Consider the following 25884-nt stretch of genomic DNA (forward strand, 5'->3'; position numbering starts at 1 on the left):
GGAGAAAGAATACGTCTTTTCACTTGTTTTCATAACATGTAGCACGAACAAGATCTGATCAGTAAAAGTTTGTCAGCATTTCCGCAACAGAGGGTTGATTATTCTCGCAATAATATTGTGATTTCCTCGGTTGCTATTGTTGTTGCAAATGCCTTAGCTTCTGGATACCGGGGGTTACTCAAGAATTTAAATTTTTATTAAAAAAGGATTCCAGGTTCTCACATTTGTGGATAAATGCTTGCGAATATGAACCTTGATGTTTGAAATCTAGACAATAATAAAAAACATGTGTTGATGTTTTTAAAAATCTTTCATTTTATAACTCGATCTCACTATTTTTTCAGATGGAAGGGAGAGAAGTAAGTCTGATTCACACTTTTTTTCTGTCGACAACAATAGTTGAAAAATAATTCTAATACAAGGAAAATGCTTTGGTTTATTCTTAATTTATACTATTCTCATCTTTGATGTTTGCTGATTTGCAACATTTACCAGTGGTCAATGCAGTGATTGTCTGGACAGGATGCACTTATTTGATCAGGGCAATCTGTTGAACATTAAACAATATTTGAAGCACGGTTAATTATTTGCACTGAATTAGCTCACCCTCGAATGATTGCGGCTTGTCTGAAAAAACGTAGGCAAGAAGAAAAAGCTAATCTCAAGAAAAAACGAGCATAAGGATGGTTAACAGTGCTTTGACCCTTCAGGTTCTTCCGCTGGTCATTCTCCTAGGGAATACCCATTTGTGCGTGAGTACGTTTTTATATTACTTTTCTTGCCACGTGCCAGCTCTGCTCCTTGCTGAGCCCTTCCGGAGCAGCTGAAGCATTTAGCCGAGTATCCGCATTTCAGGACAGTGAGGTGCCCAAGTAAACGCTGCGTAAGAGGGAAGCCCCGTGGTTTTTTGGAGCAGATATCTACAATGACAAGGAACCCACTGTCTGGGTGCGCTCGGTGGCCACCCTGCTCCCAGGGGTGTGCGGTGGGGAGTGCAGGCGCTCCCCCAGCCCCGGGCGCTGAGCGATGCTCCAAAGCACTGCTCTGCGGCGGGGGCTGCTCACCGTCACGCTGAAGGACTAGGTATCAGATTAAACAGGTCAGGGGTATGCGCTGGCTTGGGAGTTTTGCAAGCTCTTTCGTCAAAGGTAAAATTTACCCCCGCCATATGTTTTGGATGGGTGAATTATCATTGCCGCTTAACGTGGAAGATAGGTTTATGGTAAAATATTTAACACAGCTAGAGATGGCCAGAGCCCTGCTCCAGCAGAGCTTGATATACTTTCCCAAATCTATTCATCTCCTCTTTAAAGAAGACAGAAAGAATGACTTGTAACCAAAGCAAAGTTAAAAGTCAGTTTTAAAAACATTTCTTTTGTTCCTCCAAGCACTGTGATCAAGTGGATTTTCTTATGAAGGAATTTGAGGTTCTTTCAAACGTCTGCTTTCTTAATGACGGTTCCTACGCGTGCAGATTCATATTTACTGAAATGCGTTGCAAAATTTCAGATGTTGACATTTTAAATTGAGTCCTTTGGGAAAAATATATAGAAAGGGGTTTTAATGGGTTATAGATCTTTTTTATGAGCTCCATGAATTTACAATCAGTGATTTTCACAACACAATAGGGTATTTATTAATTAGTGTATCGTCAGGACTAGCTATCCACTGGCAGCAGTGGATATGGCATACTCGATCCACCGGTACACGTGGCAGTGTACTGGGGGGATCGGTTCCAGGGTCGTTCAATGTCAGTTTTACAGACATTGTGAGAACCCAGTCTAATATAAACAAGCTTATAATGAATCGGTCGTGTTAATTCACACTCAGTGAGGAAGATGTAGGTGCAGACTTGGACAACATGAAGTCTTGCACAGATTTTTCCTAACTAGTCCTAAGTGTTAGATTGATTCATTAGCTTTGACAATCCTAATCTGACTTTGCTCTTAATATTGCTGTGGAAAATCTAGTGTATATCTCCTCCCACCCCTGAAAATTCATTAACATTGCTAAAATGCAAAAGCAATTCTGCTGTCACTGAAAAGCAGCACGACAGAATATTCAGCAGGCTAGTTTTTAATAAAACATGTTTTTTCTTCATAATTAATATAACAAGGTTTTCTGGCTTAGCACTTGGCATGGATCCCAGAAAAAAAAGAGGGGAATGGGTTGCCATGACGTGACCATTGCATGACAAACATGTTATGAGAGGACATTTTTGCCTTAATGATTTGTTCCAAAGAAAAAGTTACACTGAAATAGTTTGAATGAAAAAAGAATAGACTTTGCACTTCGCTGAAACCATGGAAAAGATCCTTAAATTCAAATTTCTATCCTTTCCCAGAACTATCTATCTTCATCATTCTCATTTTTATTCGAATCTGGTTTTAGGAGTTTTTATAAGTAAGACTGATTAATAAATGTTATTGGTGAAATATAGCAAAAGTCAAATGCAGATTTAAGCAGTAGCTCATATTGAGTCAGTCAAAATAGAACAGGAAAGCACTCGGACATTCATGGACCTGGCAGGTTTGGAGCAGGATGCTAAGGCAAAAATTTCCATTTGGTTCTTTTATATTACCTGAAGAGAAACTGATTTCACCTGCATGAATCCAAACTATTTCCATAAAAGGCAGGAAGCTGCATGATGGGTGCAAGTGAGAACAAAATTTGGTCCTTTGTTTTAGCGTATATGATGCAACTGCACCAAAGATTGTCTTCAGACATGACAGGTCTGCTCAGTTTTTGGGTGGTGGTTTTTTTTTTTTTTGCTTTTAATTACAGTAGCTCCTCACTGACACACACATCAGCATTGTATGAACAGGAGCTTTTAGAGAAATCAATATGCTTTTGCTCAGCAAGTTACTGTAGTAGAAACGTGCCTGCCATAAGGTGTTGTATTGTTAAGTATTCCTTACTTTGCCAAAAAGAAATCCAAAGAGCTCTGCTGCAGCAGGTTTTATCGACATTCAGACACAGCAATTCAGCTGCCTACCCTCCCTGACTTGGGCTTGTATTGAAGCAACTTTTCTGAAATACACACAGATTTAAATGGTATGCTTAGACGTTGTGCTGAGTTGGGCTCGAGAAATCCTCAACAGGATGAGACCAATTTGGGTCCCACAACACTCCGGTGACGGAGCTGCTCACACACCAGGCTGCAGCTCCCATTTAACAACGCTCTAAAGTGCTTCAGCACATGCTTGCAGGGAAAAAAAAGGTGATTTTTAAATCAACAGATGTTCAGATCAGGCTTTTTTCCTCGTATCAGTGTTCCCTCCAAACTCAAAACCCCTGGCAGCAGAGAGAAAGAAATGCAGGAGTCAGAGAAGCAGAGATGGCTCTTCACTGAATATTTTGGAACTTCAAAAAATTGATGTGTGGTTGTGGGAAAGTGTTTTGAAGTTACTAGTCATGCGCAGTCCAATAACCAAGTGCACTTAGCAGAAAGGAAAGGATTGAAATATCAGATTAAGATCAAACAATTGCAAAGAAAACTTATCATCAGTGCCTATCTCCTAGCCGGTCCACAGTGGATAGGAAGCTGTTACCAGCAGTACAGGTCTTTCCTTGCCCCAGGTGCTTGGAGACCAACATTTTAGGGTGTCCCAAAGTGCACTCTGTCTGACATCTTTTTCTACCCACAAACGTGGGTAGATCTATTCCTGTATTAAACTCCCACTTCTGCCTCCCTCACCCTCTCCCCAGTGCTGCACCACTCGCGCGAGGGCTTTATGCTCCATTGCGTCGCGAACAGATCACTGTGAAGAGAAGTGAAAGCTGTCAAGCCCGTCTCAGTTCGTGACCATCAGGTGTAATGCCCTGCCGCAGCGCTCACCTAAATTTGCCCGATGCAGCAGGAAAGCAACAAAGCCTTGGGAGCGCCCCCAGCTAATTGTGCACCGCGCGCTCGGAGGGGGAAGCGTTCCTTGCTGACCCCCGAAGGCAATCAGCTCATGCCCTGGAGCGTGCAGGTTGATAGCCCCTGTAACTAAAGGGACTTAATGACTTTGCATAAGCTTTAAGTCTAGCAGTATAACCTGCATTCCCGGCACTGGCTGCAAAAGCATTTGATAGTGCAGCGCACCTGTGGTAGCGGGACAAGGTTGGCTCCTGCAGCCTCCATGAAACAGATTTTGTAGCTTCCCCTTGCTGTGGCATCCAAGGCTGACCCTGTTTTCCACCTGGGAGCACAAGCACACCTCATTCACCAGTGAGCAACTTTAAAAACAGCCAGCTGCTACCAGGCCATCTCTCACGGTGCAAAGATTAACTTGGAAACTTTGATCTCTTGGAAAACAGGAGCAGGTAACTCCTGTGCAGAGAACCAAGCTGGTTTCAGCAGCATCTCTGAGGGCTGTTGTTTTTTTCCTGGATCCCCATGGTTTTTGTATCATCAGGTGCTGCCATGGGAAAGATTCACAACTGAATAATCAAATAAAGACTTTAAATGTAAACTTCTCTGGGTACGCAGGGACCAGTCGATAAGGAACATGTCATTTACTCTGAGGCACATGTTGCAGTTCAGTGTGGAGGCCGGAGATGTCTTGCTAGCAGAGAGGTGAAGAACTCAGAGGTTTTGGTGGAATCCTTTCAGAGAATGGTTTCCCAGGCTAAAAATACAACATGTGTTGCATGTGTGCTCCAGATGATAATATGCCCTGCTTTCATTATACTGCAACCATGGCCTTGGCTGAGAAATACAATGTCATTGCTGGAAAAGCCACTTTCCCTTGAAGTTCAAAGACTGTCACTATCCAAGATGGTTGCAGGCAAAAATCTGGCCGATTGTAAGAGCATCAGAACTGTCGATTCCCTCCTCCTTTGGCGAGAAGCCCAGACAAAGGTTCCCGCTGAGAGCTGTCAGCGGGATCAAGGGGTTCACTACGAAAAGGCAGTAGTTGTGTCTGCCCTCATGGCTCCTTCATGCCTTATGTCAGTCGTGGATGGAAGTTGATCAAATATCCATCCTCATTCTCCAGTTCATCCCCATCCCACCTCCCTCTCTGCTGCAAAGCTATGACTGCACAGAAGAACAAATGTTTTTCTGCCATGGAGGCCACTTGGCGGCAAGTTGCAGGAGAATTTGCATGACTTAGTGCAATTAAGTGAATAGGCCAATTCCTACCAATGCAGTTTAATGTCTGAACTCCTGTAGTGCTTTGTTGCGAAGTGATAGTATGTGTGGAGGTGGTTTTCATCCCTCTTGCTAGTCTGTCATGACAGCTTGAGTAGCTACACTGTTTTCTCTAGATTTACTTCTGTTTTGCGCACATGTACATTCACAGCCTAACCCTGGGTTGTTGCCTTTGTGCTGCCTGTTTCTCCACCTGCTTTTGTGATTTAATTATTCATTTTGATTGTAATAAGGGGTACCAAATGTACCCAGTTCAACTGCAGAATGCCCTTGGCAGCTGTAAATAATTTCCCTTGAATTTGGGGTCAAATCTTTCTGGCTTTATTCAGAAAGAATTGCCAGAGATTCCTAGGATTCTGTCCTGAGACCAAGAAAGCTCATGGTTCTGGCATTACTGTTTGAAATCTATTACATTTCATTAGTCTCTCTTTCTTGAGGAGCTGAAATGGAAAAATGGAAAGTATCATGTATCTGCAGTGTTTAACCTTGGTACAAAGCCTAATTAGCAAAGTTTTGATGGCTCTTTGGAGAAAGAGCTTTGGTGAAGTGCTAATCATTACGATGATGATGACAACAAAGGTCAGGTGAAATTAGGATATTTTGAATTTCAGCCTTTTTTCCACCATTTTTTCTAGGAGCCCTATAAATGTAATCAGCTCCACACTCAGCAATGCACCCGTACCCATATAAAATGTCTCTCCCAGATTTTTTTCTTTTCAGGGTTTCTTTTTTATGAGCCTAAAGTAATAAAATTTAAAATTGCTCTCCGCAAATTCTTCCAGCTTCGTCCCCTGTCTCTGCAGACCTGCTACAAACAGGATCCAGCGATTTTATTCCCTCTTGACAGAGCACACAAAGTATCGGTGTCGAGCTGCAGCAAGGAGACTGTTTGGTGAAACCAGCCCCGCAGTCTAATTTCTTCTCTCCCCCCCCCGCTTTTGTTTGAATCCTGCTCCTGCTTGGGCTCAGTATTGCACCTCGTCGGAAGGACAAGATCCTCCTCTGCTGGCCATGAGAAATACGGCACGGCAGGCAGGAGGCCCTGCCTTCTCTGCCCCTGCCTGCACCCCCTCCTGAGCCCCCAACCTGTGCCCCCCTCCTAACAGCCTCCTTCTGCATCCCACATCCCGCATCTTGCATCCCGCATCCTGCATCCCGCATCCCCTCACGGCATGGAGGAAAGGGCGAGCTCAGGCGGGCAGGAGGGAAGGAGGCGAGCGCTTCTCCCTCCTCTGCTGCACATGGAAAGCTTCATGCAGGGAACCAAAAGGCTAAAATTTGGCCCTGTGCTGGCTAGCGGGGGTGAAAATGCTTCAGAACCAGTGTGGTCTGGTGGGTGGTCCAGTGGACCTCAGAAGGGAGGAGAAAACTCTCCACGCTGAGAGGTCAGCTCTGCCTGGGGTTCTGTCTCCTGTGGCTCTGCTGCTGCAGCTTGTGACAGGCACATGAGGGTGAAAAGCTCCAGGACAAAATGGGAGACCGGAGCCTTATGGAAAATATTGGGTTTAACTTTGGACTCTCCGTGCCGCGTAGTCCAGGAGCTTTTGTTCCCAGTAACATTTGTACTGTGGCATCCAAAGCAGCAATCAAAATCTGGGACTCAGCCACCCTAGAGTACAAGCCACTGCCTGCTCTGAAGGATGTTACTGGAAACCTGCTCGTTTTCCAGGGCACCAGTTTATTGCAAGAGGGAGTTTAGGGTATCTGCCCTTTTGCAGTCAGCTCTGCCCAGAGAGGAGTGCTTGGACGGGAGGGGTAGGTGGGTAACCTGGAAAAGAAAGTAGGGTAGCAAAGTGCTAGGGCTCTCATCTTTCTTCTTTTCTTGGTGTGTGAGCCATCCCCTTGAGCGTTGTGAGACTATCATCTCTGCTCTACAGCTGGGGGAAACTGAGGCACAGAAGAGCATGATGCAGTCACGTCCTGCACCTCGCTCAGCCTGCGCTGAAACCCTCTGGCATTCCCGTGTGGTGCCAAGCGCTGCCCCGAGTGCAGGGGCAACCTCGCTGAAGTCAAACCCTTCTGCCCCCAAACCCTTTCCAACTCCATCAGGCAAACGGCACAACAGGGCACGGCGGAGAGCTGGGGAGGCAGGTGAAATGTTTCTTGCTTCATCCTGCTCCCGTTGCTGCTCGCTTGTTCTTTGTTTCATCTATTCCTCCAGAAGAAAGGAGTACGCTTGCAGGGTTTGTTTTGGTCTGTGTTTATGGATGAACGCTACCACTAATTGTAAATGGAGCAATTAGACCTTTTCCTTCTACAGTCTCCATTGCACCCAGGGTCTGGCAAAGGATCTGACAAACCCTGTACCTGCACTCAAGAAACACATACACCAAGGGCAGAGCTTTTACAGCCTTCTCATTTACCATCATCTCTGCTCTCACTCAGGAGGGGCAATTGTGTGAGTGTGTGTGTCCTTCCAGCTGCAAAGGATTTAGTTACGTATGTGTGTGGCTCACTTAAGTGCACCTGGAAAGGGGCTCTGCGGAGCAGTTCAGGGGACACCGCTCTCATTAAAGTCAGTGGGGAAGGGAGCGCTGGAGTGTCTGTTCTCCCTGGCTCAAACACAAGAGGGACGCAAATGTGCCTGAAGCAAAAACTCATTTATGTATTCCAGATAATATTCGCAAATGTGAATTCTGAGCTTTTTTTTGTCCTGTTTCTTATTCATTGCTTCTGATTAATTCGTTCTTAGTCACAACCAGTGTTAGCTGAGAACGCCTTTCTTCTATGTGCCATTTCTATATATAATGCACAACTGAACAGCGCATATATTTACAGTTAATTGTGTCTTTAGCAATGCGTAGGTGCACATAATAATCATATGTGAGCGTGTGTGTGTATACTGTTTTGATTATGAGGGTTAAATTGTTTGGAAATACGTTTTCTTCTGACAAATCATGTGAGGGATGAAGCTCCAAATCTCCTTCTTTACACCCACTGTTAGCACACGTATTCTCGTCACAGGCAGGTAATCCTGTCCGCAGCTGGGATTTAGAGCAAGAGGGAAAGCGGGGAATGCGTCCTGTTGTGGAATCAGTGCATCTCCTTTCAGACAAGCCTCACTCACACTCTTCAAAGGCTGAGAGCTGTTTTCCTTCTTCTTCTGTTCCCTTTTGTCGCTTGTCCTTGATCGTGAGCCAAACAGGAAAGGCTGGAGCCCCACGTCGAAGGTCGGACACATGGCATTTCCTCATGGGAAGTGCCAGAAATGTTCTCCTCCATCCAAAGGTTCTTGACAGCCTTCCAGCTCGGAGGTCCAGATCCCACTGGCTGCACCAGGCGCAGGTTCCTGGGCCGTGCCGCGGTGCCCGACCTCCGCTCTGCCCTGCCCGAACACGTCCCAGCCTCTGGCTTTGGCTCCGGCTGGAGCATGGCCTCTGTCCATATCTCAGAGGAGTCAGACAAATAGTGGGCGGTCACTTAATAAGCAAAAAGGCAATTTAACTCGTTCAGGACAGGTTTTTCCCAAAGAACACCAGCCCTGCGCCTTGGGCTGGATGCTCAGGAAAGAGCTTCCAGAGCTCCTGCGCGGGTTGTTGGGAGCAGTGGGCTTTTTAAGGCAGTTTGATAATCTTTTGAAAGAGCCCTTAAAATCCAGCCCAGTTAGCTCCAAAGTGGGTAACGAGCTTATCTGGACGTTCAGCACTGGGGCAAACAGAAACTTTGTGCCATAAACCAAGCTCCGTGCTGACTTTTTTTCCCCACGAACTGACTCTCTGCCCTTTTTTGTCTCATGCAGGCTTCCCATTTCTTCTTCCTGGCCGATCTGCTGAATGGTAAGTGGTTTCCATTTCTCCATTTTAACTTCTGCATACAAAACAGAGGCTGGTGACCTGCTCCATCAAGAGCCTTCGCTAGTGCCCAGTGCTGAATTTTATTAACTTCATGCACAGCTTTGCTGAGCTTAAAATAAGGCCTGTGATCAAGCAGAAAGTCTGTTTGACTTTGGACAAGTAATATGGTGAGCGCTTTCAGACCTCCACATGTGCTCTGTGTCAGTGCAGGAGACAACACTGCATCGGGTCCCAGCCAGGAGCGTGCCTGGCACACTGGAGCCCAAAACAGAGGCTCAGCAGTGGTACCAATTTACAGCTGATCATGGGGTACTCCTAGACTGCACCTGCAACTCACAGCTCTGTTCCAAGCCAGGACTTTTCTGCCACTCTGTGGCCTCTTGTGCTCAACACAGCTTTGGGGACCCATGGGTGACACAGTGGGTCACGGGCTGGAGGAGAAGTCATGGTGCTGGGCTGCAAACCTCACAGAAGGATAAGCAAAGAGTCTACCTGTGCATGCATTCAAATAAACGAAGGCTAAATTTCCTTTGCAGCATACAACTAACTGCAGAACTTATTTCTGCAAGTTTTTCTCCGAAGCGCAAGAAGATTCAAAAAGTGTTTACAAGCTCATGCAAGTAAAAATCATTGAAGGCTATGCAGCATTAAGATGTTGATAAGAGAAAAGCTGTGATGAATGTTGTGTGAGGATCTGTAGGTATTGTGTGAGGATTTGTACATCCTTTCGCAGCCCACTTGGACTATGTAGAGGATTATGGTTTTATTGCTAAGTTTAGTGGTTTTGCAGGTAAGCCCCGAGCCTCTTTTTCTTGATTTCAGTGGCTCTTAGATCTGAGTTTATAATTTATAGCTAGTAAAGTATTACATTACTTTTTCTCCTTTTCCTGCAAAAAAGAGTGTGGCTTTTACTACGCACTCATCATTCAGCCACACTCCTGTTCATTCCAGTGGCATTTTGGCTTCCAGGTCAAACCTGCGAGTCCAGCAGCCTTGTAGCTCATACAGCACTGCTTCTTGCCCCAAGTCAATGTTGCTCTTCTAACAAGTCGTGTGTGGAAAACAAATATCCAAATCATTCGTGCATCTGAGTATTTAGCTTCTGCAAGTATCTGGCCACAGAGCCATGTAGCTGGCTTCAGGCTTTATGCACAAACCTTGTGCAAACCAGACGATTTGCTTTTCGATGATGGAGATTTCGCAACTTCTTAGTTCATTCCCTCCCTTATGCTTTACGGTCCTTACCTCTGTCCCTCCACTGTCCTTGCAATCTCCCGCTCCCCATCCTTCTGCGAGTCCCCACTCCTTCAGCCATCATCGACCGCCTTCACCCAGCACTCATCCCTCCGAGGAAAAGCGCTGTAAAACTGCTTTTAAGCAACAGCCACAAAACTATTTGAAAGGCTTGCTGGCTTTGTTGTTAGCTGCTCTCACTTCTTTCGCAATTTCTTTCTGAAGCCGCAAACACTCCCAGCCACAGCCCGCGTGGAAGGGAGGAAATACCCCGAGGTCTCGTCTTTGCAGAATTAAATGGGGGACATCTCGTTATTTAAAATACAGTCGGGATTTCAGCCTCATAAAAATAACACTACATTATTCTCAGAGCTGGAGACAAAAAGTATTTAGAAAGGTGGCAGGAAAACTCATCCTGCTTAAATTAGGCCAGATTTCAGTCAATCCCCAGAGGTTCAGAGAGCTTGAATAAACGCTGGGTACTTTCTGGCGCTCTTGGTGTGTTGGCAATAGGCTTTAACTTTGCACATCACTCATCTTGACAACTGCAGTCCAACAAAGTTACCTCGCAATTCAGGTCACTCAATGGCATCCTAATGCATCACTTTCCCACTCGGAACATTAGTCATGACTCGATCCAGCGAAGGTTTTGAAAACAGTGTGACTGCCGGCATTGGGATATCTGTTCTCTCCGTAACAGAGAGCCCGTGTAAGCTAATGAACAAGGGGATATTGATCAGAAATCCGTCGCTTGATTGACAGCTCTTGGCAATGTGAAAAACTGCAGATGAAAGCTTGAGCAGTTTAAAAGATCACCCAGACCTCAAAGCTGATTTGAAGCTTTAAAAGTCAATCTCTGCCTATCAATTATGGGGGGATTTTTTTGTACTACACAGAGGAAAGTTATTCTTTGAAAATTTGCATGCAGGATGTCTAATTTAATTTCATGTAATAGTCACATTTCAGCGACAAATGTCAGATCACTGCTTTTTTTAAGCATGTTAAGGTTTTCCAGCACTTACAAAGAATGAGCACTCTGATTTAGTAATATGTTTAAATCAACCAGTGTATCAGACTTTGTGCTTTAATTATGTGCTCAGATAAAAAAAATGTTGTTTTTGCTTTACTAAACCTATGGCTTGTTATGAATAATTAAAAAAATGGAATGGGAGCACTTCTTAAATAAGAGATGTGGAAGCCAAATAGTTTTTTAGTGTCGAAGCAATGATAAATAAGATGACATCTTTCAGTTTGATGGCAGGTACCTAAGTCAGGGTTTTCTGTTCTTTGTTTCACTGTTTTGTGCGGCTGGGGAGGACACGGAGTAGCTGGGAGATGGGAAGCATCACATCGCTCACGTAACCTGTAGAAGCTATTTCTGTTTCAGAGGTTCATAAAGAGGGATGGTGATGGAGCAAGCAGGGACGCTGGTGATTTCTCAGATCGGCTGCTCTCTCACGTCACCTTGGCTGGTCTCCCGGCCAGGCAGCTCAGCTTCCCGACTCCCACTATTCACACGGGGGGCCAGGGTAACCAAAAGGGTTTGCTGATGTTTTCCGAGCCCTTTCCACATGCACCCTTAATTCCACAGCTTGGTCATAAAGTTTCACTTCATGGTAATTGCCAGCCCATGAGGGGGTTGCTTGGTGCCGCCCGCTCGACCTCAGCCCTGGCCACCCAGACGTGCTGCCAGGTGCAAACCTGGCCTCAGGTGTCATTAGCCTGTCCCAAAAACTGCCCAGGGGTCATCTGCCTCCTCAGTGCAAATGGGGGCTTGTGCTTCTCCACCTCGCAGAGCCGCCAGAAGGAGACGTCCTGCAAAACGTGAATTGCATCTTGGCCAAATGGGTTTTACCACAGAGATGCACTTAAAATAGTTCATAATGGGTCAACAAGTAATTTCATAAGTGTTGTTAGTAAATGATTAATCCGTTGCTAGGAAATAATGCCAATGTAACAAAATGAAGTGACAGTACGATCATTCCTTAACACTGAGCAGTTGGTTTAAAAATCATGGTGGATGCTTCTACAACGGTTTAGCTATTTGTGCTCATTTGGAGCACTTGTTTTTCCTCTGTCGGCTCCAGAGAGTCCTCACCAGCCTCTGTAAAGCACGCTGGGCGTGTTTGCAGTCTGCTTTTGGCAGCCGTAACTCCCCTGTTCATCCTTCATAACTTTTAGCAGGTATATTTTTCCATAAAAAGGGCTACCCCATCCCTCAGAATACTTCTTTAAAGCATCTGTGGAATAAAAGCTAACGTTCCCCACTAAGATTTTGAAAATAAACAGGGGAAACAAAATCAGACTCCTTCAGACAATTCCTTCAAACTGAAGTCTCCTTGCAAAATCTCCCCTCCAACAAAGTGAGCTTGCAGGCTGCATTTCAGGTAAAACCCTCTTCTTGTTTTCCTTTCTTAACCACATCACATTAAATTTAATTTTGTTCACTGTAGACAATGTCCTTATCTTCCAGCGAGATCCTTCTGTTCCTCAGCAAGGCACACACTTCTGCAACACTTGCACACTGTCGAGACTCAGCTCCTGTGGAAATAATGAGCTGAGGAAAAGGAGTCTTGACTTGACATAGCAATAAATGAGGTGAAACTTTCCTCTTTTTTTTTTTTGGTGAGAAACGAGAGTTGGCATGTAGGAAAAAAAAGAAGAAAAAAAAGACGGTTCTATTTTAATATGAAATATAAAACACCCATTGTACAAAAGTGGAATTTCTTTTTTTTTTCAGAAGCAAAGAAAGAATAAAGATAAAGGCTGCAAGCGAATGAATGAGGAGAGAAAACTAAGATAATGCAGTCGATAATCAGTTCAAGGCAGAGCATTATCCATGGGGCCATCGGTCCGGCCCTAGGGGAGAGCTTTTTAAAATGTCTCTGTACGTAGCTTAGCTTTGCTCATTACCATAGCTTGTCTTTGAAACACCGGAGTGGCTTCCACCGGCAGCAGCCGTACCTGTGCAAGGAGCTGCCAGCCCACATTAATCAACCGGCCCCCCCAAAACGCCGGCCGGCAAGGCTGCGGGTCCCCCCGGCGCCGGGCTCCGGGGGAGGACGCTGGCTGCTGGGAGGCTGCAGGCTCCGCTGAGGCAAGGACGGGCTTTTCAGCACGTGTCTGCTGCGCCGGGCCCTCGCTCCTCGAAAGGGCTTTTGCGGACGGGAGGGACATAGGCGTGCAGGTGCCTCGGGCCCTCGCTCCCCTCCGATTTCCCTCGAAACGGGTTTCTGCAGCCCCACGCGCAGCGGGCGCCCGCGCGCCAGTGAAGATCTGGCCTCGCGCCGCAGCGGCGGTGACGCTGGTGATCAAAGCAGCTGGGCAAAGAAAACCCCTTCTTGTAGGAACCCAAATCTCCTTTTCTCACCGTCTCCCCCGGCTGTGGTGCCGGGCTGGTGCCCACGCCTGCAGAGCCGCCCGCTGTGTCCCCCCCAGGGCGTCCCGGCTGCCACCGCTCAGCAGCCGCGGCCCCAGCGCCCTGCCGGGGCGGCAGCGGGGGCAGAGCTGGGGCCAGCGGAGCGCAGGGGTGGCCGTGCTGGGCGCTGGGTGAGCTCTGCCCACGCCAAGGAAGAGCTGAACGGCACCTTTGGTCCTCGAGATGGCGCAAGCTCTAGACCCACTGACATCCCAAAGGAGCTGAAGGAGGAAAGGACTGTCCATCCCAGGGAATAACTCCTTTCATACCTCCTCTCCTTCTAGCAGTTTTAATTCCTCTTTCTTCCACCCTTTTCTCACCCCTCCCTGCAGACAAGGCTGACGACTACGAGTACTACGATGAGTACACGCAACCGGAGAAGGACTCCTTCCCCCAGCAGCAGTCCTCGGAGGACCCGGACTGGTTTGAGGCATTTTTTGGCTACAGTGATACCAGAAAAGGTACCTCTGAGGGGTGGGCAGGGAGGCGAGGAAGGGGTAAAATCCCAACCCTGCGTTTGCAGCGTGAGCGTGGCAGGCCTCGGCTGCCAGCCTGCTCTCGAAATGCCTGCATCAAAGGGATGAGTTAGGAGGATTGTTTGCAGTGTTCTCCTTTGTATTTCTCTTGTAAGGAGCCTGTGTTTTATCTCCTGTGTTTCACAGGATGGATTCTGATCATGCAGAACATTTCTGATTGCTACTACAAAAAAGCACGGGCTTATTTGACTATAGACGCTGTAAGATGTAATTGCTGTTTTCATGGGATATATGTTTCTACCAAATGTAGAGCAGGTTTCCTTTTTTTTTTTTCTTTTTTCTCAGTTGCAGGGTTTTTTCTTTTCTTTTCTTTTTCTGTTTTGCCAAACTTCTGGAGAGCAGGAAAGGATCCTTGAGATCATTCAGAAAAGGAAAGACAGGGAAGTTGCCTGTAACATCCCCGGGGTTATATCCCCTGGTACAAAGAAAGCAGAGCTGGTATGGGGCTGTCCCCAACACCAATGGCTCCTGGCAGCCTGGGGTGGAGTGGAGATGTTGAGCGTGGTGTGAGGAGCAGCACGCAGGTGACTCTCAGCAGGTGCCTGCTCCCTTGCAGCAGCAGCCACCCAGGGGAATTATACAGGATAATGGTGGTGGATGGCTTTGCCAGGGGAGATTTAGTGCCATGTTGCAACCAGGGCAATTCTGAATCCAGACGCCTCCACACTAAGTGTGTGAAGGCAGATGCCCAGGGCCAGCTCTGGCTCTTAAGGCACCTGCTTCTTCTGCTGCCATAGAGGCAAATCCGGCCCTGAGCAAAGGAAGGGACTTGCCCCGTTACAGCTCCATCGTAGACATGGCAAACGGAGCTGAGGAGCTCCAGACCCGAAGCCATGAGCTGTTACACCTTGCAATAGGCTCTGCAGCAATTCATAGCTGCTCCTGCAGCTGATGAGCTGATGTGTAAATGTGGTACCTGTTACATGGGATGCTGTGGCCAGGAAGGCAGCCTTCTGCAGTCAGAAAATGTGAGAAGAAAAAGCAGGTAATGGAGGTGGAGAAGCTGAAAGTTAAACTAAAAGATCTCCATCCTTACCCTAGGGGACCCATGCTCCTCCGACCCCTGCAAGAACAACGGTAGGTGTGAAAACAGAGGAAGCAGCTTCAGCTGTCTCTGCCCTGAGCCGTATGCTGGGACTACGTGCGAGAAAGGTAATTGCTCTTCTGCTAACTAACGCTCCTTGTTTTGGCAACTAATGTTACTGTTCAGTTCTGTCAACAGAAGCCAACACAGGGCTTTATAAACCCACTGTCTGCTGGGGTGAGGGTTTTGACAGCCCACCACAGCCACGTTCATAGGTCTCACACTTAGCTCCTCATCCAGACCAAAGTCTGTCTGAAGTGGTATCCAGTAAAATAGACATTAGGTGTGCAGAAAGCACTTCTATATCCCCTGCCAGGTGGGCAGTGGTGAGCTGCTCGTTGGTCCTGCAGATTTTTTTCCGTAGATAATGTGAACGAGAAGGGAAATCCCAAGTCCACACCAGACAGATGAAAGCCTCCTCGGAGCGTCAGCAGAAAGCGTTTCCTCCCATGATCTCTGCGAGAGCACAGCTCCTACACACACGCAAATGCTGCTGAAGTACCTCGTGTCTCTGTTTTCCACAGTGAAGGACATCTGTTTGGAGAAGAGGTGCCACGGGGGAGACTGCCTGATCACGTTAACCCCACCTTATTTTCAGTGCAGCTGCAATCACCCCTACAAGATACCCAACTGCCAACAAGGTGAGCACAGCCCCATCAGAAAAGGCTCCTGCTTAGCGGGGCTCTGAGTGAATTGCGGTGGGGACGGCACGGCGAGGTCGCCTCACCGCAGACGGTCAGCAGTGGGACATCACGTGCAGCCCACCGCACAGGGTGGTCCTGCCCTGCTCATCCAGCCTGAGTCTGCTATGGCTGCCATCCCTGGGGCTGGTCAGTGATGAGTCATGCTTGGTTTACAGGGTGGTGGCTCACTCACTGGTGAGACCCCCGATGATAAGTGTTTTTCAAGAGTTCATAAGAACTTGAAGGCAACAGGCTAAGTGGGAGCTCTCCCCAGGTTCCACCGGGCATGCGAGTGGCTGTATAACGTCCAGCAGTGACAAGGCTGTTCTGTGTTTTCCACATTGACAGCATCTTCACCGTGCAGACCAAACCCATGCAAAAATGGAGGTATCTGCGTACGGCACAGAATCAGATCGAAATTCACCTGCGAGTGCCCCGAACCTTTCAGAGGGAGATTCTGTGAGATCGGTACGTCACGGCTCCAGGGGAGAGGGGAGGGGCGAAGCCTGCAGGCAGCCAAGGGCTGGCTTCACCCCGCAGTCAGACTGACTGATGCCGTCATCGCACCAAGTACCTGACTGCACCGGGGCACCGGCCTCCTCGGGGAGAGTGTTGGAGGAAGAGGCTGACTTCTGCAGCCACCATCAGCAAAAGGGCTCAAAACAGTTCCCATACTGATGTTTTCTAAGTGTGCTTCAGCAAGGTCCCACTGGTATATAACGAGCGAGCACATTTCCCAGAGGTGGCATGTGTCCCATGGAGAAGGAACACCCGGCTTTCCTCAGACACCCAAAAGCTGAGTAGTGAAGATTCATGTCCAGTTGCCTGTGACTCCCCAGGCTGGGAGGACAGCCACTGACACGGGTGGGTGGCCAAGGGCATGGGATTACTCCAGCCTGCATGGAGAGCCTTCTGCCTCTGCAGCACCACCATGGGCACCATACATATGTTTCCAAGGAGAAGGATTTGTTTCTTTCTCTTTTAAAATCTGATTGCACGTCAAACTCCATGTACCATTACCTGCTCCACATTGCAGGTGACTGTTCCTCCACCTCGCCTACAGGTTAGGTTCACAACCCCACAACCTTCCTTTTGGCATATTCATTGCCCTAGCATGATAGCAGCTCTGTGCCCACTTCTGTCTAATCCTGCCGATAACATTTCTTGCCCAGGCCATTGACGGAGAGATTCTACTTTGGCATTAAGACACCTCTTAGCTGCTAAGTCTTTACCATGCAAAGAGTTTTCAGGCATTTGAAGTCAATCAAGCTTCAAGGTGGACAGATGTTGGGACATGACTCTTATTTCTGGCCTACGTAGGATTACATGACCCAGTAGGTCCTTCTGATCCTCCATAAAATGAACATGGGGGAAGGAAGGGAAGGAAAAGGAACCATTTTGGGCAAGGAACAACACAAAAGTCATTTTCATATCAGCATTGTCTTCCTACAGGACCGGACGACTGTTATGAAGAGGCCTCCTCTAAGTACAGAGGAAAAGTGAACCAAGCAGTGAATGGCAAGACCTGCCTGCACTGGAATTCCCATGTTCTCCTGGACTACCCTATTAATGCCTTTATGGAGGATGCTGACTCTTATGGCATCGGTGAACATAACTTCTGCAGGTAATATTTTGAAGAAGCAATTGAGACATCTATATCAAAGAGAGCACTGAGGGCAAACTGCTTATGAATTTGACAAACTGATGGTGTTAAGATCTCACATCTTTCTAGACACTGCCTGTCTATAAAACACCAGGATGTTATAGGTGCATTCCCTAAGTCACTGTGCTGATGTGAGGCTTCTAGAAGCAGCCCTCATTTCCTGAATCAGCCCTTCATTTTTCTTAGGGTTAAGATAGGTATGGGGATAGTAAAATGGCAGAAGCTTCACTCCCTTATCTCAGACATCTTCTTTGGCAAATCTTATGAAAGAATATTTTTGGAAGTTTGGCTATCAATCATATGGGAGCATGAGGCTGCTCCCCTAAGCATCCTCAGCTCCTTCGCTGGTTTTGTGGAGGTGTCCCCATTCCTGTTGGCTGATGCTCTCAACTGTTCCCTTCAGGAACCCCGATGAGGATGAAAAACCCTGGTGCTACATCAAAAAAAATCACAAAGTGGAATGGGACTTCTGTGATGTTTCACCCTGCTCAGGAACAGGTAAAGAATTAGAAGTGAGCTGTTTGGCAGCGTGTAGGTGGTCCAAAGCTGCAGGTGACCCCCTGTTACTTAACTCCAGTCTGATATTATCTCTGCATTATACATCTGCTGTCTCTTCCAACGCAGCTGAAGAGAGCCCACAGCCAACAGACAGCCCAACAGACCCACCTGGATCAAATGAAATATTCAAAACATGTGGACAACCAGAAATTCAAAGGACACTCAAGAGGATCTATGGTGGAGCTAAGACTACAGCTGGCAAACATCCCTGGATGGCATCTCTGCAGATAAAGACTTCAAAAAGGAGCAGACATTTCTGTGGTGGAGTGCTAATTAAAGCATGCTGGGTTCTTACTGCTGGGCACTGCATTGAGTAGGTGCATGTCCTATGCCTAGGATTGATAAATGTATAAAAATCAGAATGGTTATTAAAGACAGTTTGGAATCCAAATTATCTGCAATCCAAACAATTGCTGGGAATGAAATTGAAAGGAAAACATATATGTGAAAAAATGAACACATACATGAAAATATACATATATTTAAGATCGGTGTTTGCTGGAATAACAAACTAAACTTATCCCCCACTCACCTAAAACGAGCTAAAATAGTTGTGTGAGAGGAAAAGAGGAGGAATGTAACAAAGTTTTGCAAAGTATAAGAGAAGGACTCCATGAAAACCTCAGGGGATGTTGGGATACCATAAGCAACATCACATATTGCATCATAAATAAGATCTCCAGAACAGCCAAAATACGCCTTTTGCTTTCAATTGTTTATGTGCCAGCTAGCCTAGAATATGACATTTCCTTCAACATTTTTGTTGCACAGGTTGGAAACCACTGTCCTTGCAAATTAGTAAATCACACACTGGAGATCATTCCAGCACAGATGATTTAAAGTATGCCCAGACAATGGCAAGCAATTGTACTCCCATGGCTCCATGAGTTACCACTCATCATCACAGTCACAGTAACACAGCACACTGCTACTCTGCCCCCAAATGCAGAGAAAAGAGTATTCATGCAGCTTTAAATCATTTTATTTCATGACTGCAAAAAGTTAAGAGCACGTGTATTGTCCAACACCGCTTCCCTGACTACGCCTGCCTATAATGATCTTAGGACATCTTCTGGCCATGCTTTACAAGAGGAAGCAATATCTTGACTTCCAGGTACTAAAGATGCAGGTTTTTCACCACCACTGACAGACAATGTCTGCATGTAATTTACTTTTTTTTTTTGCAGACAACCAGCAGAAAATCTCCAAGTAGCCCTTGGAAAGCAAGACCTCAGGAAGAGAGAGCATCAAGAGCAAATATTTGATGTGGAGAAGGTCATCGTACATTACAAATACAGAGAGAAGGACGGTGTCCAACACAACGATATTGGTAAATCCCTTTCATTGAATATTCATGTGGCTCACCTCCAACCTCAGTTGTTTGAAGTACCTCCCTCCAATGAAAGTCAGTGTAAGATCCCCATTGAGAATATATTCTGGAAATAATTAGGCCAAATTGTGGTTTAGACCCATTTGAATCTTTGGGATGTGAATTGTGATGGGCAGGCAGAAGTCACTGGTGGAGGGAGGTAAAAAAATAGGGGCAGGTCCAGCATGTAGTGCAAATAGCACCTCAGGTATATGCAGCTTTGCAGAGGGTTGGGTCACAGACTGATAACGATGGCTAGGGATTAAAATTAGCTACAAATACTTTTTGTTGTTGTTTATCTTCTCTCCAGCACTAATTAAATTGAAGCCAGTTGATGGTCACTGTGCAGTGGAAACAAAGTATGTGAAAACAGCATGTCTGCCTAACTTCTCCTTTCCCGTTGGGACTGACTGCTTCATTTCTGGATGGGGCGTGACAGAAACAGGTATTTATGGGTTAGCTGGATTTTGGTGGCAAGGTGGGCTCGTAGTTTCAGTAGCAATTGCCAGACCCAAGTGTAGATCTAGGTACTTAGTGAAACCAAGACATGGAATTCAAAACTACGGACAGTTAAACCCTGCCATGGAAATTACTCATTAGCAGAAATCTCCAACTGCTAGACCAACCAAACCTTTCAGAGTTCTGAAAAAATCCCCGACACATTTTTTTTGCTTGCCATCTGACACACCATGTCATGATTTCATCTGAAGCCAGCAATAGAAGCAAGAAGGTATCAAGAGAGAGGCTATTGTACAGTTTGTGTGTTTCAAGACAGGACCAAGAAAGACAGGAACTTTCACGTGGTTTTTCCAGCCCATTGGGTCAGATAAAGCTTTTCAGAAGCAGCATCTGGATCTTCAGATGCACTGAAAAATAAAAAAAATCCAAAGCTTTTCAAGTTCAACCAGCTCCATCCAAAACCTTTCTTGCCCGCAGTAAATCCTAAGGGGAGAAATTACTATGCTTAAAAAAAGATAATGGCAATTTTCTGAAAAATGCATTTTCTCATGTTCTGATTGATGTGTTGCTGTAAAGCAGCAGAAGGAAAATGTGTCACTGAGGCTGCAGTAGGTGTCCTAGTGCTTTGTGACTGATACAGCCTGATACGATACATAGGACCAAATTCTCCCTTCTGATGTAACTCTCATTGAAGTCCACAAGAGACAAGCGTGTTCATTTGATCAGAATGCACCAACAGAATTTAATGGACATTTTTTAAAAGTTCCAAATAAAAAGTCTCTCTTAAAAAGGGTACAGGGAAATTTTTTTCCCCCCAACAAAGAATATCAAGTACCCTGTATGTGTTCAAACTAGATGGCTCCTTCTTTGAGCAGAGCTATTATTAGCATTTCAGGAAATCACTGCAGAAATGGAATATTTCCTGAAACTCAAGCAGAACCAAACTTATAAACCACCTTTAATTATCTACAGATGTAGTGCTTTGAAACTCTGGCTATTGCCTTTAGATGTCAAGTTATGTCTTTAGATTCACTATAATTAATCATTGCCCTTAAATATTGTATGATTTTCAGTTTTCATCTGTTTCATTAGCCTGCGTCTTAAAACATCTAATGGCACCAGCCTAAGAAGTGCTGAGCAGCTCGAAGTCCCATTGGGACCCGTGGGAGCTGCAGACAGCCAGCACCTTTGAAAAGCAGGATTAGACGGGTAGAGCTGATCGGAGCCAAATTCTGAATACCTGACTTTGCTTTTGTTCAGGCAACAACTCGGTGGCCTGAGTGAAGCTTCCAGGCTCCAACTCTAACCCTTATGATTTCAGATACTTCTTTTCTTCCCAGGCTAGCCCATGCATCCCCCTGCTCTTCCCCCTTCCCATCCAAATGGCAAGCAAGCTCCTATTTTGAACAAAGACAACATGTAACAGGATTGGGAGGAAGGTGACTCCATTTTTTTGGTGCACATCCTGTAGATGAAGTACCCCGTCAGCTGTTAGATGCCAATGTCAAGCTGATTTCGCAGAGGAAATGCAATGCACCCAGAGCATATGATCACGTACTGGATGAAAGCATGTTTTGTGCAGGAAATCTTCAGAGACCCAGAGCTGATTCTTGTCAGGTCTGTTGCTTTTTCTGTATTTGAACGCTAATTTTTTGTGTCAATAGTCAGGCTGTGCAGAGTAATGGCTTTGGCAGGGTGCTGCATACGTATCTGTTTCTCCCATCAGTGTATTTCAACAGCCATCATCTTTCTTCAGTACAGTTTGAGATGTATATCCCTAGAGCTAATGTTGTCACCGTCAGCCACAGGCAGATCTATGGAAGCTAGAGACTAGCCTGGAAAGTTTGGCTTCTGAGGCAGTTTGTCATAATAACCTGAAAACTTGCCTTTTTTCTCTCAATTTTATTATGGCCTCTGCCATGAGCACCAATTCTGATCCGATTGTCACTATCAGAGCTAAGACTTGCAGGGAAAGTCAGGATTGATATTTCTTTTCATTATAGCTAACGCAATTGTGAAGCAAGTTCATATTTATACTCTTGTAAGACAGGGAAGAGTTTGAACAATGCTTCCTGAGGTGCAAACTACCACTGCAAGCATACTTTGCAATAGAAATCACCAATAACACAAAAAATGAGACCAACCAGCTCAGAATAAAGTTATTTTGAGGGATGTAGGAGAGATCAGGTGTTTTCATTTATGCCAAGGATCACGTCTTTATCTTTCTGAGCTCAGGCTCTGAATGCCTGGTATTTTCATGCCTGGGAAATTTCATGTGACCTTGTCAGATATACGTCACAGACTCAAACAAATGAAAACTTACATCCAAAAAGTTTGGTATCATTTGACCTGGTTCCAGAACTGCAAGCCTACTCAGGAACTGAGCAGCATCTGATGGTACATCCGATAGAAAAAAAACATCATTACAGCTTCGAAGTCTTATGGTGGGGGAAAAGCATTCTTATTTTGGTTAACATTTTGCTTCATGTTTTGAACATGTGTGCTTTTTCTTGTCAGGGAGACTCCGGAGGCCCACTAACTTGTGTAGAAAACGGCTCCTACTATGTATACGGCCTTGTGAGCTGGGGTGATGAGTGTGGGTTAAAAAACAAGCCAGGAATTTATACCCAGGTGACAACATTTCTCAGTTGGATTAAGTCCAAAATTCGGTCTGAGTCAAGGTCACTTCATTAGGAGACAGCTTTGGAATGACAAATGGTAAGCTTGAGATGTTTACTTATTTTTCTCATTTCCCCAAATGCCTCCTCTTCAATCAAAAACATTTTTGATATTTCCTCATGCCTACATGGGGCATCCCTCATCACCATCTTGAAAATAGCCTTAGAGTGTTTGCTAGAATGTCAGTGACATGTTGGGGGCTTTGAAATAAGCCCACATTTTGTAGGGAAAACAGATCAGAAGGTAAAGCAACTCCAGTTCTTCCCCAAATCAATCAGAGCCACAGTTGCCAAAGTTTCCAGTTTTGCTTTTCAAGCCCTGAAAATTCTGCAGGCTCAGCTGCTGCCACCCTTTCCCTCTTCCCCTCATGCCCCTGGCTAAGGTGTGTTTTTTCTGCACTCATCGGACCCTGACACCTCAAAGCTATTGGTGTGTGGTCCTAAAGCCAGTGCCGTTTTTCACATACATAAAACTCGTCATGTGCCTATGTTTGCAAGACTGCCGCCATTGGAATTGTCTGAGGAGGGAGTATCAGGCAGGAGAATTATTTTTAAAAGCACTTCTGTAGGGCAAATAACCACAAATTCCATCAGTGATGCATTCCAGATTGAAAAAGCAAAAAAAAATCAATATTAGAATTATCCACTTTATTCCTGATTTAAAGGATAATTACTTATTATGCTCCAGATCTACAATGGTGTATATGGGCTTAACTTCAATTCATACCAGTGAGACGTAGGGGATATTAAATACCTTAAAAAATGGGTCTAAAGCTATTGGATAATTCTTGGGTTTTCACAAGTTTTGCAAGTCGAATTGTATATTTCTTTGCCCAATGATTCTGCAACTCTGTGCAGAAATTTGAAAAACAGGGGATTGGTATTAAATAAGGATATAAAGAATAGACGTGTTTGTGAAGAGTCAATTCGTTAAAATAATAATGTCCCTTTCATCTGAATTCCAGGGTTTACAACCTTCTCTAAGCAGCTACCTAATTTATCAATAGCTACCCCTGTTGCCGTAATTTCTAGCAAACGAATTCTGATTTTTTGCTTTGGAATATTTGAAAAAGACTGAAGAAACTAATTGTGGTCTGAATACATCCTGTTAATCAAGAACAAATTCTCTGACGTCCACTAAAAGGCGTGCCCTTGGTTAGTCAATGATTACTTTGCTTCCACTGGCCTTTGTCTTGTTCATCTGTTAAGCCACCTGAATCACGCTTTTGTATTCTCTTAGGTCAATGGTGCCAATAATCTAGGAACATAAAAATCTCCAAAGATTACAAGTATGGAATAAGATTCATCTGATTTATTCATTACAAATTATTTTATATTCTACCAATCAGGTTCATTCATCTGTAGTACAAAGCTGAGCCTGCCAGTCACCTAGCACTAATTTCATGTACAGCTTTAAATAAATATCAGATTCTGTAATACATAGAGTGATAAAATATCCACACAAAAATAGAAAGATGTTATAAATTGCAATCTTTATGTTGTTTTTTAAAACAAAAAGTTCATAGACGCCATCTATTATGCTTCCCAGAAAACTAGAAAAGCTACAGGATTTGCAGGACAAGATGAAAATCTGTTTGTCTGACGTCATGTTTCTGTTTACTTCTAATACAGCTGCATTTTCCTTCTCTTGACTTGCAGAATTTCTGAAGCATCAGGATTGACTGTGACCTGCTGAGATCCTTCCATCTCCAATTGGTCCTGTTAAATCAAACCCAACTGAATTGTGAGGACAGCCAGCGGACAGGATAAAGTTTTAACAATTATTCTATAAAAATATTTGTATATTAAAAATTACCTCAACTGGCAAACAAATGAGAAAAATCTGAATCACTGCTCTGCACTGAGCAAATCTCTACAATGGAAAAGTGCAAAAAATGGAACCATTCATCTAAGTTAGATACTACACATATCGAAGAACCCAATGTGCTCAAGTCCTAATTTCTAATTTGAGCCCTAAATAAAGAGCAAACCAGCAAACGCCTGAGTTCCAGGTGGATTGCACACCTGTAGATTTCCCCGGGACCATCAGATCATTATTATATGTAGGACTTAAGAAGACATTGCCTGCAGTCCCCACTGCCTGCACTCCTCAACCACAGTTATAATTTATTTCCTGAGTAACTTTTCAGATGGGAATGTAAATCATGGATATGTCCTGTTTCTCTTGGGCTGGCTTATTGTTTGACTTGTTGCCCAAGTTAAAACTTAAATGAAGCAAGTATTTAAAGTGCAGAACTTCTCTTTTGTTGTAACTTAATGTTTCCTAACTGTAGGGTCTACAAAGTCCCTGTATGGACTTTTGCTTTTTTGTGCTGGGACACTGCAGATTGGGAGTCATCTCTGTGGAGGTAGGGAGAAGGAAAACCTGGAAGATCCCAGCTTGTAATTTCTTGCATCTTGGGCTGGACAGAGATGGAGGAGGCTGGAGCATTTCCCCTTTGCAAAAGTATTGGGGAGCCTCCCACAGCACACATTATGCTGTTAGGAATCTACACTGAGTCTATCAATACAGTTGCCAGTGGAGACTACACAGCAACACAAATGTGTTTTGCTGAAATTAGGAAAAGAGAAGGGGAGTTGTACAGGGAGTCCCTTCCACCTCTACTTCTGCTTTCCATGGAGATACTAGGATACTTGGAGATCTGACAATGTCCAAGAAACACGTCCCATAATATAAGTAAATCCTATCCATTGGCACTTCCTAGTCCCTACAGGAATTCCTCAGCTGTGACAGGGCTGAATTCTTTTGAAAGGTTCAAATTAAGGTGTACACAAGCCACAAAGCTTCATGAGGGAAGTATATATATTCTGTTCAAATAATGGGGAGAACTGCAGACTCCAAAGAGCATTCAAAAGCATTAAACAGGATGTGTGCCTGTCTGCCTTCTGGAGAGCAGAGCTGCTGGGATTTGTGAGAAGAACGGTTTACTCTACTTACAATTCCTGGTCCATACTGAGCAGAAGCACCCTGCAATCCCATTTCCCGAATGTATGCCAACTCAGCAGCTCTTCTTGCCATTTCGACTTTGTGAGAACCTGGGGGAGTCCAGCCAATGCCTCTGAGCCAATTCAAGTCAGACTTGTATTTTACCTGAGAGAATGAAACATACACCAGCGTGTATTATTTTGTTTGTCTCTAATCAAACCACATGCCCTGGGTATTCAAGAGATAGCATATAAAGAGCAACAGAGTCGATAATAAACAAATTATTCATTTTCAGCAAACAGACTGTAGTTCTTTCAAGAATGTG

General features: G+C 45.1%; 2 protein-coding genes across 3 annotated transcripts in view; one reads left to right on the top strand and one right to left on the bottom strand.

Annotated features, from left to right (window-relative positions):
• The first annotated feature begins 626 nt into the window (after positions 1 to 626).
• On the top strand, positions 627 to 24310 carry HABP2 (hyaluronan binding protein 2). Its single transcript, XM_075155099.1, has 14 exons — positions 627 to 752; positions 8877 to 8913; positions 13915 to 14043; positions 15160 to 15270; positions 15727 to 15843; positions 16234 to 16353; positions 17338 to 17509; positions 17952 to 18046; positions 18173 to 18419; positions 19294 to 19436; positions 19786 to 19920; positions 21406 to 21551; positions 22452 to 22652; positions 24272 to 24310. The coding sequence occupies exons 1-13, from the start codon at positions 684 to 686 to the stop codon at positions 22626 to 22628; spliced, it is 1698 nt and encodes a 565-aa protein (XP_075011200.1). The 5' UTR covers positions 627 to 683; the 3' UTR covers positions 22629 to 22652; positions 24272 to 24310.
• Positions 23910 to 25884, bottom strand: part of NRAP (nebulin related anchoring protein) — a 55238-nt gene continuing 53263 nt past the window's right edge. The window contains exons 41-42 of one of the 2 annotated variants that reach the window (XM_075155098.1): positions 25572 to 25724; positions 23910 to 24331 (exon numbers count right to left, since the gene is read on the bottom strand). In XM_075155098.1, the coding sequence (XP_075011199.1) occupies positions 24236 to 24331; positions 25572 to 25724 (249 nt within the window). In that variant the 3' untranslated portion in view covers positions 23910 to 24235. Of the gene's footprint in view, positions 25725 to 25884 lie in introns of both variants that reach the window. The other variant, XM_075155097.1, reaches the window with a different exon arrangement.

The sequence above is a fragment of the Calonectris borealis genome, chromosome 7 (assembly GCF_964195595.1).
Source record: "Calonectris borealis chromosome 7, bCalBor7.hap1.2, whole genome shotgun sequence".
Lineage (NCBI taxonomy): Eukaryota > Metazoa > Chordata > Aves > Procellariiformes > Procellariidae > Calonectris > Calonectris borealis.

Coding starts and splice junctions, on each gene's coding strand:
- HABP2 (XM_075155099.1), top strand. CDS start 684: ATGGTTAACAGTGCTTTGACCCTTCAGGTTCTTCCGCTGGTCATTCTC. Junction 14,044..15,159: donor CTACAGTGATACCAGAAAAG/GTACCTCTGAGG, acceptor TCCTTACCCTAG/GGGACCCATGCTCCTCCGAC. Junction 17,510..17,951: donor GGTGAACATAACTTCTGCAG/GTAATATTTTGA, acceptor TGTTCCCTTCAG/GAACCCCGATGAGGATGAAA.